The 22,328-nt window shown below is 47.3% G+C and overlaps 4 protein-coding genes across 4 annotated transcripts; 1 reads left to right on the plus strand and 3 right to left on the minus strand.

The window, feature by feature from the left end:
* Positions 1 to 22: 22 nt before the first annotated feature.
* On the minus strand, positions 23 to 3,170 carry LOC145962243 (uncharacterized). Its single transcript, XM_083083205.1, has 2 exons — positions 1,123 to 3,170; positions 23 to 857 (listed from the first exon to the last, which is right to left on the minus strand). Exons 1-2 carry the CDS (start codon positions 3,168 to 3,170, stop codon positions 23 to 25), a joined length of 2,883 nt encoding a protein of 960 aa, XP_082939331.1.
* A 192-nt stretch (positions 3,171 to 3,362) lies between these two features.
* Positions 3,363 to 4,307, minus strand: LOC145962245 (uncharacterized). The gene has a single exon (XM_083083206.1). It carries the CDS (start codon positions 4,305 to 4,307, stop codon positions 3,363 to 3,365), a length of 945 nt encoding a protein of 314 aa, XP_082939332.1.
* A 2,602-nt stretch (positions 4,308 to 6,909) lies between these two features.
* On the minus strand, positions 6,910 to 7,800 carry LOC145962246 (uncharacterized). Its single transcript, XM_083083207.1, has one exon. It carries the CDS (start codon positions 7,798 to 7,800, stop codon positions 6,910 to 6,912), a length of 891 nt encoding a protein of 296 aa, XP_082939333.1.
* Positions 7,801 to 8,025: 225 nt separating this feature from the next.
* Positions 8,026 to 11,236, plus strand: LOC145962247 (uncharacterized). Its single transcript, XM_083083208.1, has 5 exons — positions 8,026 to 8,033; positions 8,470 to 8,961; positions 9,804 to 10,151; positions 10,230 to 10,467; positions 10,559 to 11,236. The coding sequence occupies exons 1-5, from the start codon at positions 8,026 to 8,028 to the stop codon at positions 11,234 to 11,236; spliced, it is 1,764 nt and encodes a 587-aa protein (XP_082939334.1).
* The last annotated feature ends 11,092 nt before the right edge of the window (positions 11,237 to 22,328 follow it).

Consider the following 22,328-nt stretch of genomic DNA (forward strand, 5'->3'; position numbering starts at 1 on the left):
AAAATTCGGAGTTTAGAAGAGTTCACGAATCCGAGTGCGTTGGAGAGGCTGCGGTGTCGGCTCCTGGCAAGAGGATAATCTTCGCGAGTGGCCGAACGAACTCCGAGGATGCTGTGCGCACGGTGACCACGCGTGTTACGCCGTCGTCTCCCGGGTGCAGTGCCGTGATTCGGGCGAGTGGCCACCGGGTTGGAGGTGTTGTCTCCGCCCGCAGGAGGCACAGGTCGCCGACGCTTGGGCCGGTCTCGTTCCTCTGCCATTTCGGTCTGTAGGCCAGCGTCTGGAGATATTCGCGCGACCACCGTTCCCAAAAGTGATCGCGCATTTTTTGGAGAAGCTGCCATCGTGACAGCGTGTTATCTCTCTCGGTGGCAAGCGACGGCTCGGGGACGGCCAGAAGGGGAGCTCCGATCAGGAAGTGACCGGGTGTGAGTGCCGCCAAGTCGTCCGGATCGTCGGTCAGTGGTTGAAGCGGGCGCGAATTGAGGCACGCCTCCACCTGTGTGAGAAGAGTCGTCATCTCCTCAAAGGTGAGCGTTGCCTCGCCGATGACCCTTCGAAGGTGATGTTTCGTTGACTTGACGGCTGCCTCCCAAAGTCCGCCAAAGTGAGGAGCTGCGGGCGGGTTAAACCGCCACCTTATGCCGTCTGAAGCTGCTGCCTGTGCGATGCGACGGCCGTCGGCAGTTGAGGCGCGAAACATCTCTCGGAGCTCTCGGCTTGCTCCGATGAAGTTAGTGCCGCAGTCCGAGAACACCTCGTAGCAGAGTCCCCGTCTGGAAACGAAGCGACGGAAGGCAGCCAGGAACGCCTCAGCCGTGTAGTCGGAGACCACTTCTAGATGAACTGCCTTGGAGCTAAGACAGACAAAGACAGAGATAAAACCTTTCTTTGCTCGATGGCCTCGTCCCTTGCTGGTCCGGATGAGGATCGGACCGGCGTAGTCCACCCCGGTACGCAGGAATGGACGCGCGCAGGAATGGAGTCACTCGCTCCTGAGGAAGGTTGCCCATCAGTGGCTGCGGTACAGTGGCTCGCCATCGCGTACACACGATGCATCGATGGATCTGGCGCTTGACTATGGCTCTTCCTCGCGGGATCCAGAATCGTTGGCGGAGCAACCCGAGGGTGAGCTGCACTCCGCCGTGTAGTGTTCTGCGGTGGCAGGAATCCACCAGGAGCCTTGTCATCCAGGAGTCCGGCGGAACGATGATCGGGTGCCGCTCATCATGAGACAGGATGGCGTGTTTGAGTCGGCCTCCGACGCGCATTACGCCGCTGTCATCAAGGCGAGGACTCAGCCTGGTGAGCGAGCTGCGTGGTGACAATGCACGTTCCTTGCTCAGTGATGAGACTTCAGTGTGGTAATGCAGTGCTTGTGACGTTCGAACCCATCGCAGAAGTGCGTCTTCGATCTCGTGTGGCTCGAGATTTTGTGCGGTGTCAACGGAGTTGTGCGTCCTCTTGACGGTTTTTTGACGCCATCGCAGACACCAAGCCGTCACCCTGAGCAGCCGGTGCAGCGAAGAAAAGCGGAGAAGAACGTCTGGCTCAGTAACGGCCTTGCCGACGGCGTTGAGCGAGCTGACGGCTCGTTGCTCTGGCAGTTCCGCGTCTGGCAAGACGTAATCGTTGCTTGGCCAAAGTGCCTTGCTTCCCAGCAGCCAGGATGGTCCCGTCCACCATAGTGGATGACTAACCACGTCACTTGGCTGGACTCCTCGGGAGGCGCAGTCGGCCGGATTGTCTCGTCCCGACACGTGGCGCCATTGAGCCTCGGGTAGCTGGACCTGGATTTGCGACACCCTGTTGGCCACGTAGGTCTTCCAGCGGGAGGCGTGTCCTTGTATCCAGTGCAGCGTTACCCTGGAGTCAGACCACAGGAAGACCGGTGCTGTGGACAAATCTAGCAGAGTGCGCGTGTGAAGAGTGAGGTTCGTTAGTAGGGTGGCCGCGCACAACTCGAGTCGCGGCAATGACACTGGCTTCACAGGAGCGACCTTGCCCTTGGCAGCCAGCAAGTGAAGTGCGGTGTTATCTTCAGTGGTGGAGCGGAGGTACACCACCGCGGCGTATCCTCGCTCCGAGGCGTCGGCGAACCCGTGGAGTTCGATCTGTGCGTGCGGCCCGTCGCTGCCCAACCAGCGAGAGACCCTGATCTCGTTCAACCGCGGAAGGTCAGTGAGAAGGTTGCTCCAGGACAGGGCGTCTGCTGACGGAAGAGGAGCGTCCCAGTCCAACTTCTTCAACCAGGCGGACTGAATTAGGATTTTGGCTCGCATTGTGACTGGAGTGAGCCACCCTAGTGGATCAAACAATCGTGCGGTTTCGGACAGGACGCGTCTTTTTGTGAGTTCCGTGAAGTGACGCGCCTGTACCGAGAAAGTGAAGTGATCACTGGCCGGGTGCCAGTGAAGACCCAGTGTCGCGTGGCTTTCGTGAGACCACGAGTGCGGTGAGCTTGGGAGCCAGTGTTCGTGCGGGACTCCATCCAGAATGCTGGTGTTGTTGGCTGCCCACTTCCGAAGTGGAAACCCGCTCGCCGTGCAGAGACTGCGTAGCTCCCGCTGCAATGTGGTGGCCTCCGGGATGGTGCACGCTCCGGTGAGGATGTCGTCCACGTAAGTATCGCGGCGCAGTGCGACAGCTCCACGCGGATATCGCAGACCCTCGTCGTCGGCGAGCTGGCGTAAGGTCCGTATGGCGAGAAATGGCGCGCAAGCCAAGCCATACGTGACCGTTCGTAGGCGGTATTCACGGACGTCGTCGGCGGTACGGTGCCGCCAGAGAATCCGTTGATAGTCGCGGTCCTCCGGGTGGATGAGGATTTGGCGGTACATTTTCTCCATGTCCGTCACGAAGACATGGCGATGCCAGCGCCAACGGAGGAGCACGTCGGCAAGAACTGGCAGGAGGTTGGCGCCCGTCAGCAGATTGGCGTTGAGAGAGGTGTCCGAGGTCGTGAGCTGTGAGCCGTTGAACACGACCCTGAGCTTTGTCGTTGTGCTCGTTTCCCGCAGCACTCCGTGATGCGGTAGGTAGCACTTAGCGGTACCTTCTTGTTCGGATGAAGTGTTGATTGTCTCCATATGTTGCAGGTCTTCATACTCCTGCATGAAGCTGCGGTAAAGATCGCCGAATCGAGCGTCCTTGGAACAGCGGCGCTCCATGGCGTTGAGCAGACGTTCGGCCGGCTTGCGGGTCTCGGTGAGAGAGGGCGGTACTCCAGCGAACGGCAGTCTCACAACGTACCGTCCGGTGCTGGTGCGTGCGTGCTCGCGGGTGAAGAGGTCTTCGCACCTCTTCTCTTCGGCGGTGAGAGCGACGGGAGCGGCAGGCTCTCTTTCCTGCTCCCAAAACAGCTACACCAGGTCGTTTAGGTGGTGATCGACCGAACATTGGTGGGTATTTTGGTTGCCTTGGGTCGTAGCCCTGTTACCTCCTGACAGGATCCAGCCGAGTGAGGTTTGCTGCGCGATGGGCTCGTCCCTGCGCCCCTTGCGAAGACCGTCTTGAAGAATGGCGGAGTACACGTCCGCGCCGAGCAGTAACTCGATGGGATCTCGGTCGAGGTACTGCGGGTCCGCCAGAGAAAGACCGCGAATGTGTGGCCAGGTGATGGTACTTCGCACGATGGGACCCTGGTATGTCGATAGGCGCGGAAGGACGTACGCCATGACTGGAAGCGTGGCCCCTGTCACTCCAGAGGCGAGGCTTAGAGATAGCCTTCCGCGAGTAGCTCCGGATGCTCCTCCAACCCCGGCGATGATCATCGAGGAGCGGATCCGCGGCAGACGCAAGCGTTGCGCCAAGGCCTCGGAGACCAGAGAGACTTCCGATCCCTGGTCGATCAGCGCGCGAACGTCTTGAGGCCTCCCCAGGTGATCCGTAACAGTGACGCGTGCGGTGGCGAGGAGGATCGCCTTGCGGTCAGACGCGACTCGTTTGGCCGACAATGAGCTCGCTCCGTCGGCTGGTGCGTATGCGTCGTGGAGTAGCGTATGGTGTCGTGACTTGCACGTGAAGCAAGTCTTCACCGACTGATACTTGGCGAGGAAGTGATTGCCGAGGCAGTTGAAGCACAGTCTGTTTGCTTCTACGTAATTCTTTCGGTCGCTCGCGGTTTTTGACTTAAACTCTGCGCATTGCATGAGGGAGTGCTTGCCCTTGCATGCGGCGCACGTCGAGGTGTCGGATGTGCGTTTCACGAAATGCGATTTCGCGGATTTGGAAGTTCCTCCGGATTTCGCAACGGAGTTCGGATGCACGGCGTTGAGTGTGAGGATCTGCTCGGACATGAAACCCATCAGGACGGCATTACTCGGCGGATCGACGGAACCGCGTATGGAGGACTCCCATTCCATCCGAATTTGCGGATCGAATCGATCGACGAGCAGGTGATTGAAAGGTCCATCCCGTGCGTGGCAATGGGCCTATCGATGCTCTCCTGAGCGTTGATGGCAGTCGTGGCGGCGTTATAAATGCGACTTAGCTCGTCGGCGGTTGCGGCTTTCATTTTTGGCACGGCGGTATAAGCGGCGAAGTTGGCGCGAATGAGTTCCCGCTTGTTCTCGTAATGCGAGCTCAGAATCGTCCACGCCCGCTCATAATTGCCCCCGACAATCGGTAATGACCGGATTAATTTTTCCGCAGGACCTTGTAAGCTGGTACGGAGGTAATGGAGCTTTTCCACGTTAGAGATTGACGGATTGTCTCCTATAATGGACAGGAAGATGTCGCGAAACGCTGGCCAGTCTCCGTACGCGCCAGAGAACGTCTGGAGCTTTATCCGCGGCAACGATGTCTTGAGCGCGTGCTCCTGGTAAACCTCGGTCTTCGGCGCGCTGGACGGCTCGCTTTTGAGTTTGTTCGCGTACCCGACTAACGTGTTCTGCTGTGTCACGTAAGTTGATTCCGCAATATCAATAAAATCAGCTTTTGCGTACTCACTCTCGAGATATTTCTCTTTCAGCGCAGTCCTGATGAGTTCGTGCTGGGCCTCGAACTTGTTCCACAGCGTCTCGAGGAGGTGAAGGCGAGCTTGGATGGCTTCGGCGGTGATGTTTGAGACGCCCATCTTGCGCAGATTGTCCACTGAGCGAGACATTCGCCCATGGATGTCGTTCTGTGCTTCGAGCAACGCCTTCAGGTCGACACTCATTTTTATCAATTGTCTTTCTGTTCAGGTTCTCGCACTGGACGGCACGCGTGAATTTCACCCACGAACTGCGGAAGCGGAAATTAATCCGGCTCGCAGGACCAGCGAATGTTCGCGGATGAACGCGTCGTTATGAAAGGCGCGATGCGACAAAGTTTTACTGGAGGACACCACACGATTGACTAATAAAAACGAGCCACGACACGTAATTTTTGTGTTTTTGGTTTTTTATTGCACGACACCAATTATAAATTAAGAAAAAATATATATATGTATATACAGAGTCTGAAATTAATCTACTTTCAGATTAGAGCGGTTTTTACACAGCGGTTTGATCAAGTTTTCCGAAAAACTATTAACGAAAAGAATAGCGAAAGTCCAAGTGAGCAAGCGGTCGGATACTGAAATGGCGGTTTTAACAAAGCGGTTTTAACTAAAGATGCGGTTGAACGTAAAGTGCGAGACTTCGGCGGTGCTCGCTTGTGGTGCCCGTTATATAGGGCGCAGATTTTTGGGCCCGCTGCGACGTGGCCCAATAATTTTAATTAGTTAGCGGTGACCTCATGGCGCCGCGCACAATTGGCCGCCGATGAGGTCTGACGTCGACTTTTTCGCGGTTGCCATGCGCGCAGTCGTTTTAGAACAGCTGTTCGTGACGTATGGGCGCGCATGCCCGTGCGTCACGCTGATTTTGTCGACGGTTGACGTTGTTGTTGTCACTGTTTATGACACGCGTTTGTTATGCCCCCAAAAAAATTTGAGATAATACGAACGATCGAGTTTTTCTGAAAAATAGATATCTCGAGAAGTTTCTCGACGCCCGTTAAATTCGAATTTGCGAATTTATAATATATTGAAAAATGCGGGTTTTACTTGCGAATAATTTTTAAGCGAAATGATATTTCGGTTTTCGAACAATGTGTCAGTGTGAGACTTCGTCAACGAACTGAATGTGTTAAATCAAAAATAACGAACTACACGACCTTTATTATTTTGTCGTAGATGTTGTTTAAACTGTCCGTGTCTTTCTGTAGGTTGATTAAATTATTGAATTTTTTAATATAAAACATTTCAGCAATTTCTCTCGTTCGTACATATTTTTCATTGTGTAAAATATTAGGTTTCGACCAGTCAAATTCATGTCCAGATCCCAATCTATGTTTACTTATGACAGAATGATTCGTTTCATGTAATTTAATATTACTAAAATGTTCTTTTACTCGAGTACGTAGATGTCTTTTTGTTTGACCAATATATGACAAATTGCAATTTTTGCAATTTAATTTATATTCAACATTAGTTCTATCATTATTATGTAAAATATCCTTACCGCGTTTTATTAAAGTATTTAGTTTCTTAGTTATTTTGTAGACGACATTAAAACCACTGCCTCGTAATAGACGGCACAAGTCATGACTCACGTTTTCCACATATGGTAATGAGATAAAAGATGTCCTGTCAAACCGTGCAAGATTTGCGTCAACAGTATGTTGTGGTCACGACTATTTAAAAAATTGATTCTTTTTTGTATGCGTCGTTTTATGATATGTATAGGAAAACAGTTATTGAGTAAGATATCATGTACTAACTGAATATTTTTTCGTTGGAAACTGTCGTTAGATAATAAAATTGCATGGTCAACCAAGTTATAAATAGTGTTAATTTTGTATTTCAGCGGATGGTTTGAATAGTAATTTATGTACCTCCCAGACCATGTAGGTTTCCTATACCAATTAGTAATAAGTCTGTTGTCAGCCCGAATGACTGTTACGTTTAAAAAAACTAATCGACGAATTAACTTCAATCTCATACGTGAATTTCAAGCATTGGTGGTAATTACTAAACGTCGTTAAAATCTCGTCTATCTTTGTAAGTGGCACTATGGCAAAAACATCGTCTACAAATCTATAATAAATGGGGATAGTAAAATTCAGTGAATTTAAACATTGTGTCTCCAAATCGTCCATCACCATATCTGCTAAGACTGGTGATAACGGAGAGCCCATTGGGGTGCCGAAGATTTGTTCATAAAAACGTCCATCAAAGGCAAAACAAGTTGAATCCAAAATCACTTCTATTGCATATAAAAACTGAGCTAAATTAAATTTTGTGTTCTTCGCTGTATCATCCCATCGTTTTCTAACGGTATTTAAGACTAAATCCTTGGGAATATTTGTAAATAATGAGCTAACATCCAACGATACCATAATATAATCATCCTTGATAACCGTATTTTTGATATTTGTGACAAAGGACCAATCATCCTTAACATATGAATTTGGTTTCTTGACAGACTTATATAAAATATCGTGGATATATCTCGAGATATTGTATACCGGGCTCCCTAGTGCGGATACTATAATTCTTAACGGAAAACCGTCTTTATGAATCTTCGGCAGACCATAACAACGTGGTAAATTCCCATTAGTACAATTTAAATATTTATAAGTAGTTTCATTAATCAGATTATTCTTACGCCAGGATTTGACTAAATCATTTATCTTGTTAGTTAACAGTTTTAAAGGATCTTTCTTCAATTTTTTGTATGTAGATTGGTCATTCAATAATAAATCCATTTTTTCAAAATAATCCTTCTTATCCATAACGACAGTAGTCTGATCCTTATCAGCTCTTGTGACCATAATATCGTTGTTATTCTCGCGTATTTATTTTTTAGAGATTGAAAACGAGTTAAGGATATATCTATCCAAATAATTAATATGCTTTTTCTCACACAAGAATTTTTGAAGTGTGTTGGCGACAGAAATTCTAGTTGTTTCAACGAAATCAGTGGGGACAATATTACAGTTCACCTCAAAATTTTTAACAACCTCCAACACATAATTAATACGATCATTTTTTTGATCATGTATCGGTAAAGCAAAATTGTCACCTGAGCTTAAAAGGTCAGAGACAGCGTCAGGGATGTTTTTACTACTGAGATTCACAAGCCATTTATAACGATGCATCCCGGTGCATCGTTCCGATTCCCGGCAGAACACCCGCCGGGCAGAGGCAGGGGCGCGGTGCGCCCACCTTTTTAATCCGTTAATCGTTTAATTACGGCCCAGAGCCGTTAAGGTCTCAAATCGGCCGAATACTGCCGATCATAGCCGACGTGGCCCGAACCGCCGACCGGCGAAAACCCGCGTTCGGCGCACAACCCGAACCCCTCCGAACGGGCCCGACCGCACCGTTTCCGAAAAACCATTCGGAAGGGGTTATACCGCCGCGCGCCGACGCGGGCAATTAGCCGATATAAAAAGGGCTCATTTCGGCATCTAATAACCATTCTCCTGATCCGCTCTTAGCTGTACGCTACAGAAGCTAAACCTGAGACTCCTACCGAGCACCAACTACCACGGACGAAAGCTGGAGAGAACTCCGTCTTGGCCGAGTGATCTCGATTCCACGGTACAGGTGCATCCGCCTAATCCTGCAGCTGGGCCCTCACGGAAGGTGAAGCTCAGAGCCGCCCTGAATCGAGTGCTCTCGACCCAGCTGCAACGCGAATCCCATCCTTCGCGACGCGATCCTGTTCAGCGCATCAGAGTTACCGCAAGCGCAAAGCGCATTCCGTTGTCACGGCCTCCGCCGCCGTCGTTAAAGCGCATCGCGCAGTCATTTATCGCGGCCTCCGCCGCCGCCGTTAAAGCGCAGTCATTTAGTACGGCCTCCGCCGCCGCCATTAAAGCGCATTCACTTATCACGGCCTCCGCCACCGCCGCTGACGCGCATTCATTTATCGCGGCCTCCGCCGCCGCCGTAAAGCGCATTCGTTTATCGCAGCCTCCGCCGCTGCCGTTAACGCGTATGCAGTTATCGCGGCCTCCGCCGCCGTTAAAGCGCACCGCCTGAAATAAATCGAACGCCGGCTTTAAGCTAAGCCTCTGGGAACAAATATTCCCACGAAAGCGACCGTCGATCCCGAGAAACCGAGGATTCTTGGAAACACGGGGATTCCTCGCGGAAAAAGCGTTGCAAAAACACGCGCTGTCTCGCGCGGCGTAAACACGAACAGGTGTTCGAAACCGAGACCGGATCTCGGACGAAATTGCATTCGCGACGTTTACCGATTACCGCGTTAATTGTAACTCAGCGAAATTGCCACACACACACGCATACACACACACACCCACAAGCACCCACTCTGTACATTTATACATTGCATTTATACATCATTACAAATACATACATTTCAGTCACACACATCGCGTATTTTCTTATCAAGAACCTTGCACCGGCGATCTATCCGCAGCACGCAAAACGACCGAAAATACGACCGTTACACATTTAGACCTGTCCATATTTGAAAAAGGATTTAAACAAACGTTGTATTTTTGTTTTAAATCGTTGAATTTTTTGACTAAATTACTTTTTATATTATAATCAAATGATGCAATTCTAAAGGTGTAAATTCATGGGAGCGTTAGCGTTAGCGTTAGAGCCAGCGTTAGGAGAAAATCACCAGATTTGAATACGCTCACCACTAGAAAAAATGCGCCAACAGCCAACAGTAAACATGAGCAGACGCTTCAATTAGCACTAAGTTTGAGGTTATAAATTTCGTGAACCGTAAACATTGTGCAAATAAAAAAGTAAAATTTTGAAAAATAGTGTTATAAATGTCTGATACATTTACTAGATGGTGGTACGAAAATCAAATGATTCATAGAAGTAAAAAACGTAAAAAGAAAAAGGCAATTGTAGCTTTAGCAGTTATAATGGCAGCTGAATTGGAGTTGCTAAAAAAAAGAAGCTACTCCAAAAAACGTTATTGGACTCATTCATTATGGGAATTGCGACATCAATTTGGTTTTTATGAATCGATTTTCCCCACACTTGCTAACAGTGATGAACAATTCAGAAAGTACATGAGGATGTCATTAACTCAGTTTGAAAATTTATTGTATACAGTTGGACCTATGATTACAAAACAATTTGTAGTAAGAGTCCCCATTCCAGCAGCAGCTAGATTAGCTATGACTCTAAGGTATGTACTTGTATAAAAAATGTATTCATTAATCATTGATTTTGTAAGACAATTACAAGAATATTCTTTTAAACTTAGATACTTGGCAACTGGTGATTGTATTTCATCTACCTCTTATTCATATCTTGTTGGTTATACTACGGCAAGCGATATCATCAAAGAAACTTGCCAAGTTATATGGGAAATTCTCAAAAAAGAAGTTATGCTTTCAAAATATACTAAAGATGAGTGGTTAGAGATTGCCAAAAAATTTGAAGAGCAGTGGAATTTTCCATTATGCGTTGGTGCAATCGACGGCAAGCATATAGCAATACAGGTAGGCATATTTAGAAAATTATTTTTAATTTTATTAATTTGAAACTATATGTAAAATGTCATTGATTATATTATTATTAACTTGATTGTAGTGCCCAGATGATGCTGGTTCTCAATATTTTAATTACAAATTTTATCACAGCATAGTTTTATTAGCCAATTGTGATGCTCAATACAATTTTATTTTTGTGGACATTGGAGCCTGTGGACGTCGCAGTGATGGAGGCATTTTTAAAGATTCAAAGATGGGAAGAAAGTTCATAAACAATGACATGAATTTACCTGACCCGAAACAATTAATGGCTGATGGCAATCCTCTGCCATATGTTCTTGTTGGCGATGAAGCTTTCCAACTTACCAATTACCTTATGCGCCCATATCCAGGCAAGAATTTAATCAATAACGACAGACGAATATATAATTATAGGCTCAGTAGGGCTCGTCGTACAATAGAAAATTCATTTGGTATTCTTGTAAGTCGTTGGCGAGTTCTGAAAAAGCCAATTGAATGCAGTCCTGAGAATGCAGTTCCTATAGTGAAAGCACTTACATGTTTGCACAACTGGCTCAGAAAAAATGATGAAGTGGAGTATATGCCACCAGTGATAGAAGATGAAGTATTACGGAGGGAAGTTGAAAATTCAGTTTTTACAGACACTTATTTTTATTCCAACAACAACAGCACTCGTTTAGCGATGGACATCAGGGAAGAATTATGTACATATTTCAGTGGAGAAGGTGCTGTTCCCTGGCAGTATAATTTAAAATAAATTAAGTTTTACAATGTAGTAAGATTTATAGATGGAAAAAAATTAAATAAATAAATAAAACTAAACAAGTATGTTTAAAACTATCTGAATTTATTCATATAGAACAAGAACTGTTTTTTATAATACATGCTAATTTATCACAATGTTTTTTAAATTGTGCAATCTTCAACTTTTAACAAATTCATGGATTCGTTTTCGTAACATAAAATTATATAATACTTCACTTTTTATAAATTTTGCTAAACAAAACCTGCTACTTTGGAAGAACAAGGGGCTATCTCCTATCCTTATACATAGGAGATAGCCTCTTGTTCTTCCAAGGCAGCGAAACTTACTAAAATCTTATTTTATTCATATTGTATTATTCGCTTTTAACAAATTCATGAATTCGTTTTAATAACATAAACCTTATAATACTATATTTTTATAAATTTTGTTAAACACAAACTTACTAAAATCTTATTTTATATTACGAACAAAAAAGTAAACTGCTATGTTTATACGTATTAAAATATACAAAGGTAATAAACAAATATTACTGAAATAAAAAGGTAATAATCAAATATTACTGAAATAATATAAAACAAAAGTTAATTATTTTAATCATCAAAATTAGCATATTCTTGAAGCTTTTCAAAAGCAAAATCCGAAATATCTTTGGCAAACCTTATTCTATGAACTTTTTGTGGCACAGCTCGTACGTAGGCTCCAACTGTTGTCAACATTCCATCTACTTCATCTAGTACCGGTGCAGGCTGTATTGGATCATCTTTTTCGAACGTTTTAACTAGTTGGAGAATTGCATCAGCCGGGCTTGTTGACTCATTTGTCTTTTTTGTTTTTTTGGCTGGCGCTACAGTGCAAAAATTTCATTATAATCATATGTAACTTACAAGGAAAAAATATGCAGATAACTATAATAAAATTTAATTTTTATAAGAAAAAAAAATAGCTTAGGTCCATTAAATTTAAAAAAGAGAAAGCTTACAATAGTAAAGCTTACTGCAAGATTTTTCTGGAACTGTCTCGAGTGACTGACTAGCTACATCATTTGGTTGCTCATCAGAAATATTACCATCAGTTCTGTAACATTTAAATAATTTTATAAATTAGAAAAACAATAAATAAGCAATCATTAATTACAAAGTTACATATTTTAAAACATATTTAAATAATAAATCTTACGGTTCATTTAAAAGAAAGTTCCTTGTGAAGTTCATCATCTTATAGAATTTCCAATCACTAGTGCTTTTCGATGCAGAACCACTCGGCAGTTTCTCAGCTGTTACAATTTTCCTAAAAAAATCTTTAAGGCTTTTAAATTTAGCCCTAGCTTGTGTACCATTCACAAGACCTGCAAAATTTGAAATGAAACCATTAGTTTGAAAAATCGAGAAAAACTTTGAAGTAAACAAAACTAATAGCAACCAATAGTAATGGAGTATGCAGACTCTCATAAACAAATTATTTTTAAACTATGGACAAGATTTCATAACAAAATGTAAATTTTTTATTTTTTTAACTAGTGATAACTTGTAAAAACTAACCTTTAAAACTGAAAAAAATAATCCAATATGTACTAACCATTTAAACCTTCACAAGTTGCTATCTCTTCCCACAATTGTGTAATAATAGTTGACTCTCTTTCACTCGCCTCTATTCTAAAATTCCAAAGTGGCTCTCTTTTTTCAACCTCAGCAATTAATAATTCTACTTGATCATCTGATAAAGGGCATCTTAGCCTTTTGCCTGCACCTTTACTTTTGGAAGTACTTTTAGGTATAGATGCACCTGCATAATATAAATAATATTTTAAAACTAAGAAAATGATTTTTTATGGGAAAAAATGATTTATAAATATTAATCTTACGTCGATTTGGACACTGGTTTTGTAGATCTTCAGTCGTTGATAAAGATTGAGGTACTATAATAGAACCATCATCTGATAAATAAAAAAAATTCAATTATTAAAAAAATATATGCTTTATGTTTTTTTAATTCATTCTTTTATAATACGATTTACATACCTAATTGTGGATAAAGATGTTTAAACTTATCAATGCATACACTAGAGTATCTTTGGAAGCAAGAATGGTCGACCTGATTATTATCTAAAAAAACTGCCCTTTTACAGATTCCACATCGATAATCAACCTGATTTTCGTCTGTCTATAAAATTATTTTTGTATTAATATTATTATTTAAAAGAAAAAAATCAATTTTTGTTGAATTTTTATTTATAACCTAAAATGCAGCGTGACCAAGAAAATTCATTTAAAAATTTACTATATAAAAAAAATTTATTTCTTTACTTACCTCTTCTGATGCCATTTTTCAAAATTTTAATAGAAATAATTATTTCTTATTTACTTGACAATCACACAAATAATTTTTAAATTTCAATAACGCTACGTTAAGTGGAAAAAGCTAAACTGATTTTGGCTTTTTTTTCTAGTGACGAGCGTTTACTGATATCTGGTGATTTTTTCATAACGCTGGCTCTAACGCTAACGCTAACGCTCCCATGAATTTACACCTTAAGTCTGTTTAATTCATAAAAAAGTGGTCACTAAATCTAGTGATAAACATTCAAAAAGTCTTTCTTCAATGTTTTTAATTTTGTTATGTAGATAGTTTAAATTAATATTTAAATCTTCAATCTCAAAATTCAACAATTTAAATTGATTCGCTTTCTTAAAATTGTCAAACTTGCGCTTAATACTATTACTCCAAAACAAGATGCTAATTTTTAGATTCTTGATATGTGTAGGAATCAAGTTATATCTTTTGCAACGAATTAAAAAGGATAATTGTTGTTTAGAAGTGCAAATCTTCTTGCAATTTATCCATGATCTGCCGAAGATTCATAAAGATGGTTTTCCGTTAAGAATTATAGTATCCGCACTAGGGAGCCCGGTATACAATATCTCGAGGTATATGCACGATATTTTATTTAAGTCTGTCAAGAAACCAAATTCATATGTTAAGGATGGTTGAAAATTAAAAAATGAATATGCAGAAGCATTTTCTTTAATACAATTTAAATTGAAAGATGCTCTTCAGTATCACGAAGGAATAACTGACATTTAGCAAGGTATGGATAATATTCAAGAATTAATTGAGAAAAAATATTAGAAATTACAAAAGATGATAAAAACGACTGTCTTAAAAATGGTGCATTAAAATGTGTTCCTATCGAAGTGGAAGGAGCTATGAAAGACTTTAAAGATATTGGCAATAAATTTGATGAAGTTAACGTCGATGAAATGGTGACGCAATGAAATACTAAGCAAAAACGAATGTTTGATAGAATTACTGCTGGCATTTCTAATGAAAATAATAAAGTTTTTAGACTTTATGTAAGCGGTGAGGGTGGTACTGGAAAGAGTTTTTTGATGAAACCTGAAAAAATAGGGATGTATGTGGGAGGAGGTCGGACATGTCTATACGCCCATTTGATCAACGAGTGACAGAATCCACCCGTGGCAACGGCATCGACGCATATCCTGTGGAGAGAGCATTCACACATTTTTCAGCCCAAAATTAGATTCTGGATCAAAAAATATATAGAAAAAGATACAGCAGTAACTGCCCCAACTGGTATAGCAGCTTTTAATATTGATGGACTTATTATTCATAGATTATTTCGGTTACCAGTAGAACATGGCCATATTGCTAAATATAAACAACTTCCTGATATAGTCCTTAAAATTATACGAGACGAACTTAAAAATGTTGTTTTAATAATTATCGATGAAGTTTCAATGATTTCAAATATCACTTTAATGTATATACATCTTCGATTGTACGAATATATACCCGCGATCCGGGTAGTTTAATCAGGTGGAAGAGAAGACAATGAATTACTTAACGAGACTATATTTGCTCCACAGTTCAATAACTGTCTGAGGACGGGACAATTTCCTCCCATTTGGAAAGAGGCCAAGCTGGACCTTCTCCTCAAAGTTGGAAGGCCCGCAGATTCCCCCTCTGCGTATCGCCCGATATGCTTGCTCGACGAGGCTGGCAAACTCTTTGAAAGAGTTATCGCTGCCCGCCTTGGAGAGCACCTATCCCGAGTAGGCCCCGATCTGTCTGATAGGCAGTATGGTTTCCGAGAGGGTCACTCCACAATTGACGCGGTAAAACGCGTCAGCGCCCTTTCAGAAGAAATTATAGCCCAGGGCGGGGTGGCATTAACGGTCAGTTTAGACATCGCTAATGCATTTAACACCCTGCTCTGGGGAAAGATTAGAGAGGCACTCCGCTTTCATGGGGTGCTTCCCTATCTACGGAGAGTCATCGGGGACTATCTGCGGGATAGGCAGATAGTCTGTACCGGGCGGTACGATAAAGTGTATCATAGGGGGTGACTTGCGGGATTCCACAGGGGTCGGTCTTAGGTCCGTTCCTGTGGACCCTCGCCTATGACTGGATTCTGCGAGCCGCCCTCTCCACTGGCTTGGACATGATGCGTTACGCTAATGACACATTGGTTCTTGCTCGTGGGGAGGACTGGGGAGTCGTGACTAGATTGGCTAGGGTCGGGACGGCCTTCGCCGATAGGATTCGCGCCGTGGGAGGTGGCCCTCCACAAAACCGAGGCCCTGTGGTTCGCAGGTGGGGCCGTAGGAGGGGCCCACCACCCATCTGGAGGTAGAGGGAGTCCGCGTCGAGGTCAAGTCCTGGATGAAATATCTGGGGCTTGTCCTCGACAGTCGCTGGTGCTTCAAGGAGCACTTTGGCCGGTTGATCCCCCGACTTGGGGTGGCGGTGTCAAATTTTGGATGCCTGCTGCAGAATCTCGGGGATCTCGTGATAGGGTACGCCGCCTCTACATGGGAGTGGCTGCGTCCATCGCGCTGTATGCGGCCCCCGTGTGGGCCAACGATCTGGCCGCCAGCTAGAGCAACATTAGACTGCTCCATGCGGAGCAAAGGCGGTCAGGCTCGCATGAGGATATCACACCATCTCCTGTGAGGCAGCATGCGCGGTGGCGGGGACTGCACCATGGGTACTCGTGGCGGAGATGTATGCGCATCTGTATGAGAGGCGCGCTGCACTCCGCCATGGAGGTGCAGTCTTCAACCCTAGGCTGCGTTCGGAAACATCACCCGAGTGTACCCGGGTATCATTTTATCCTTGTTTAACATTCGGTGTACAACAAGGATAAAATGATACCCGGGGGCACTCGGGTGATGTTTCCGAACGCAGCCCTAGAGTGGCCAAAGCCTTGGAGCACCAGGCTCGGCAGCTCTTGCCAAATGGCAAGAGAGGCTGGCTCATGTTAGAGCTGGCCTAAGAGCTGTCGAGGCTATCCGCCCAATCCTTATGGAATGGGTGGATAAACAACACGACGGACTGTCCTTCAAACTTGTGTAGATGCTCACCGGGCATGGATGCTTTGGTGAGTATCTGCACAACAAGATGAGGCGCGAACCGACGACGAGGTGCCATCATTGCGGAGCGGACCAGGATACGGCGCAGCACACGCTAGAAGAATGTCCAGCGTGGGATGCTTAGCGCCGTGTCCTGGTACAAGTTATCGGGGGCGATCTCTCGTTGCCGGTTGTGGTCAAGGCCATGGTCGACAGCGAGAGGTAATGGTCGGCGATGGTCTCCTTCTGCGAGGAAGTTATCTCGCAGAAGGAGGCCGCGGAGTGGGATCGGGAAGCAGACCCGGCCGCCGATCTCGCCCGCAGAAGGGTTGGGGCCGGAGAAGAGCTTTTGCCCGTCTACAATAAAGAGTCCCCCCTTCATAGGGGCTATGGGTGTCCTGATGCGGGAGCATCGAGACACCAATTAAGCAGCCACTGAGACAAGGCGGCGACAGGCGGCTGTGGCCCCATCCGTCGCCCCTAACCATCAGTGGATTGGTGGTGTTTATTTACACCACCCGTGTTGGGGCCCCTTTCCCTAACAAAGGGGAGAGGGGAGGGGTTTCGGTTGAATGCTTTTGCGAACCCGTGACCCCTCCTACACGCGGGATGTTGGCCACCGTGGGGTTTTAGCTGGTAGTCGAGAGGTCTGTTCTCCCAGAGTCCAGCATAACCCCCCGACTTCCCTCGAAGGCGGAGCGGGTATGCGTAAACGCATTTCCCCACGCTAAAAAAAAGGGTTGTAACCGGTCTTCCCACCTTGGGTGTCGAAGCTGCCCGCCTCAAGCGAGGCGGGCAGCTTCCCCATTGATGTCCTTCTAGGCCAGGGATCTCTATAAGCAGACCCCCCCCTGCTTATGGAGACCCTGACCCAGAAGGACACCAGGTGGCGGACAGATTTGCTGTCGCCATACAGCAGGTCTGCCAGGAGAAGCAGCTGGAAGGAGTTCGAGTCGCCCGGCCCATGAAATCCGCGGATATGCAGATTGGTGGGCTGAACGACTCGATCAGGAGTGAGGACGTAAGGGACGTCGTAGTAAGGCGACGGGATGTTTGCCCGGGGCAGTTTGGGTTGGGGGCCTCCGCATAGGGCCACCTGTGGCCTCTATTCCGCCTGGATGCGGTGCTCCGTCGCCGCCACGAAGAAGATCGCGCAGACTGGCCAGGTGTGCGTCGAATGGGCCTCGACAAACGTTGAGCCAGTCGCGGCCCGGCCGATGCGCTGTTACCGCTGCCTCATGCTGGGGCACGCGACGACCGGCTGTGAGGGTCCGGATGGGGGCCAGCGCTGCATTAGGTGCGCCGGTCCCCATCTAGCGAGTGGATGCAGGTTTTGGACGCTCAAATTCCCGCTTTGTGCGGACTTTGAGCGTCCAGACAGTCATATTCTGAGGACGAAGGCGTGTTCCCCCTCGGAAGGGGGATCGAGAGCGGCCCCACGTGGGAGAAGCCAAGGTGATCAGGTAGTGGGAGACCCCCCGGAAGGAGCACCCAAGCCGGTCACCTCTGCAGTGTCCACGGGCGGGGGCGGCCGGCTCGGTTAGGAGTCCCCTCCCCCCACCCTGTCCGGGAAAGGGCACAATGGAGTCCAGCGTGTCCAGTGAGGCCACCCTGTTAGGGACCTCTAAAATGGACGTAGATGCCATGCCACCTTCGGCACGGACGGTGATAGTTGGGCGGATGCCTTCCTCGGCCTCGCCTGAGGAAGAGGGTAGGAGCCCTCCGTTCAAAAAAGAAGGGGGGAACTTCGGAGGGCGCTGGGGAAACCCAACCGACTCCGAGAGCCTTCCTCCTTGGCGAACCCCGGATTCTGGAGTACGCCGAGGAAGGAGAGATCTGGGGGGACACGACAGGAGAGGGACCTGATTATTCGGACCCCATTCCTGGTACCTCGTCAGCATCGTAGTAGGTTCGCGTAGTGGAGGAGCGGTGTAGGACGCCTACAATCTGTGCAGGCCAGCCCACGTCCTGGAAGTAATGCTTTCGCGGTTCCCGGGACGTGGACTATAAAGGCGGAGAGGCATCGCAAGAGAGAGGTTTTTAGTGGATATATCCGAATCTGCTCCGCCCGGGGAGTCCCACATACCCCGCGGGGGCGGTTCCCCGCAGGTACGCGTAATGCATTTCCCCCTACCCTCATAAAAAAAAGGGTTCCAGTTACAACTGGTCGTAATCCCCGCTAACCCTAGTTGACCCTTTTTTTTGTTGGAGCAGGGGAAAATGCATTACGCACACCTCCGATGCTACGGCGCGTTGGGGGTAGTGTCGGACTCCCTGACCCTTGGAGAGATAGATAATCCATCTCCCCAGGAGTGCAACGCCAGGTATACCGACTAAAAACCCCTGCCTACTAGATCATCCGTACCTATTTGAACCGGCCGAGGAACTGTTGACACATCTTCTCAACCGATCCATACTGCAGCATTTAAGCCGCCCATCCCGCGAAGAGGGGAGGCAGCGAGATCGAGTCTATTTCCGATCCGTCCTCGCCCCTTAGCTTTTCTCTTCTTCTGACCATCCGATGGCTCCCTCATCCTCTTCCGTCAGATAATCCCCGATGGTTCGAGGTTCCCGTTCGGAGAACTGGGTCGCCTCGGACGTTTCTCCCCCTTCTTCCGAGGAGGAGACAATCCGGGCGGTTCTACTGCGTCTTCCTCTTCTTCCGAGGCGATTCCGAAGGTCCTCTAATAGGTTCCTCTTCTCGTCCCCCGTTGCTGCTTGGGCAGGGATCCTGGAGGCAAGTATCTTTGAGGGAGCCGCCCCTCCTTACCTTTCCTCTTCTTTCCAGTTGAAACGACTGGATCCGGTGTGCTCTCGGTGGGGGGAGGGCACAATTGAGTACCCTCCTTCCTGGTCTTCTTTTTCTTTCTCTGCTGCCGGTTCGGGAGGCCTAATTTCGAACACAGCAGACATCTCGGCCTCTCAGCTTTGCACTCCCTAACCCGATGCGTAGAATCGCTGCACCGATGGCAGCGACCACTTCTATCTGGTCTCTCGCAGACCGCTGCTATGTGCCCGCACTCCAGCCAGTAGAGGCAACGCGTCCGTTGGACCCGGAGAGGCTTAACGGTCACCCGGGACCAATCAATACGCCACTCTCCCTTTTCCAACAGCTTGTTGGAGATTGCCACAGGGCACCGCATCCACACCGACCCCAGTCCATTGGGGGAGGGCCGAATCTTCCCCATAGTCAGGTTCTCAGCATGGCATTCGGCTATCCCCGTGGCATTCTCCGTCAGCTCCTTCTTGATGATAGAATCGTCCAATCCTTGGAGGCGCAACTCTGCGCATTTCCTAGGACGGATGATTCTAACTCTTCTCGTTCCCTCAAGAGCCTTCCTCATGGTGTCCGCCAGTCGATCCGCTACTTGCTAACTCTCTCCATCTGGAACCTCTATTTATAATAATCCTGATCTAAATGATCAGCAGGGGGGCTAGAGAGAGGAGTCCGGGCTCCTCAAGCTCATCCTCCAGCTGGCGTATCTTTCTTTTAGCATATTCTTCTCTTGATGCCACCAGTTTTAGCTGGGGCTGGTCCAGCTCGGCTTGAGTGGAACCGAATGCTCCAACCTCTGTGGTTTTGTAGGTCCGGTAGACTAGGATCCTAGTCGCAGGAACTGCATGCCGCGCAGCCACCTTAAGCTTACTCTGATAGCTCTTTTAAGGTTACGTGACCTGCTTGCCACGTAGTCCACATGGGACATCTGTTCCTCGATATCCTTCAGGAGGTAGTCCGAGGAGTAATCCCGGAGCTCCATAGTGAGGGCTGCTGCAGCAGAAGGAGTATCAGGAAGTTTTGTCAAAAGTAGACTCAAACTTACTGATGAGCATATCCCTTTCTGCCTTCATCTCTTCAAGCTCCTTCTGGAATCGTTCCTTTTCCCTGCGAACCTTTTCCACTCCAAACCACTCACCTGTGGTAGGCTGTCGTCCGCGTCCTCTCTTACCGGTTGTTCGCTCTTGTCCTCCGCCTTAGTGAAACCGAGGGCCGCAATTGTACTCGACGAAAACTCCGAGTCCTCTGTCCACTGTGCCTGCCGCATGCGACACCGTGCGGTAGGCCCTGATTATTTTCGCGGCCATGCTGCGCTGGATGCGCTTGAACATACTTTTAGCGCTTCGCAAGGCCGCGATGTCCGCCGCCCATACGGGCGAGCAGTACAGAGCCACCAAATCGCGGTGCCCATATAAACACGGCGGACACGACCATCCGGTCCCCCAAGGTTCGGCAGGAGCCGACCTAGCGCGGTCGATACTCGCTTCACCTTGGGGACAAGGGCATTAAAGTGATGTCCGAATCTCCACTTGCCATCCAATAGGAGATCGAGATATTTAATTCGGTCCCCTACCAGGATGGAGGTCCCTCCTACACTGACATAGGTTTCCGACGGCACTCCAGAGACCTTTCCGAAGAAAAACATGGCCTCTATTTTATGTGCCACTTTGAGGCCCATATCAGTGATGCCTCGCACCACGCATGCCACCGCCGTTTCAGCCCTGGTCGCGATGTCCCCCCAACTGTCCCCGGTGGCTACCACTAGCGTGTCATCGCGTAGCAGATGGCGTGACAGCTCCGGAGTAACGGAAGGTAGAGGATACAGTCGTAGGCGAGGTCCCATAGCAGGGGGCTCAACACGAACCCCTGCGGAACCCCGCAGCAAACACTCCTTCTATGCTGGAGCATGTCCTGTTCGACATACTCCAGCTCTCTGCCCCGGAAATATTCCCGCAGAATCCCCACGAGGTAGTGGGGGACTCTGCGTCGCAGAGCATCTCCCACACTATTCCAGGGCAGGGTGTTGAAGGCGTTCGCTATATCTAGCGATATTGCCATCGCCACCTCGTCCTCCGTCACAGCGGCCTCCGTGAGAGACCTGACGCGCTTGATCACGTCGCTTGTGGATCGCCCCTCACGCAAGCCATATTGTTCCTCGTGGAGATTTACACTCCGGGACAGGTGCTGGACGAGTTCGCGAGAATTCTCTCGAATATTTTCCCGACTTTGTCCAGCAGGCATATCGGACAGTATAGATGGAGTGTCTGCCTCTCTTCCTTTCTTTGGAAAAAGGAACAACTTGGCCCTCTTCCATTGTTGGGGGAACATCCCTTGTTTGAGGCACTCGTTGAATATGTGCCTCAGGCGTTCGCCTAGGAAACCTAGGGTCCGGATTCATATTTTGCCCGGTACACCGTTCGGCCCGGTGGCCTTTCTAGACCCTATTCGCAGGATGGCCCGGACAATCTCGTCTCCGATATCTCCACGTCCTCGCTTACTCTCGGTACTACTTCAGCGAATTGTCTGATCACCCAGGCTTTCTCATCACGACAAGATGGCACACCGCGAGAAAGTACCCTAGTTGACCTTAAATTGACTTTATAAATCGGACAAGTAAATGTCCGGCGAATAAACGAAAATAATCCATTACCTATTTAAACTTGTTTATTGCACTTTACATTTTAAATTACCTATTTGAAATTACCTATTTAATTTTGGTCGAATCTAAGAGCATACGCCAATCAGATTCACGAATTTTACAACAGTTGTAAAGCAGCTTTTTGTGCTGAACGCAGCCATTGTAGACGGCCCTTTCCGTAACCGTAAACGTAATCGTAACATAAGGATTCGACCAATCGCGTTGCTTGATTCAGTTGTCCGTCACGCGAATCAAGCAAGGCGATTGGTCGAATTCTTACGTTACGATTACGTTTACGGT

This window comes from Camponotus vicinus, unplaced genomic scaffold (genome assembly GCF_025532165.1).
Source record: "Camponotus vicinus isolate PSW18456_S1 unplaced genomic scaffold, iyCamVici1.0 SCAF_11, whole genome shotgun sequence".
In the NCBI taxonomy this organism is placed as follows: Eukaryota; Metazoa; Arthropoda; class Insecta; order Hymenoptera; family Formicidae; genus Camponotus; species Camponotus vicinus.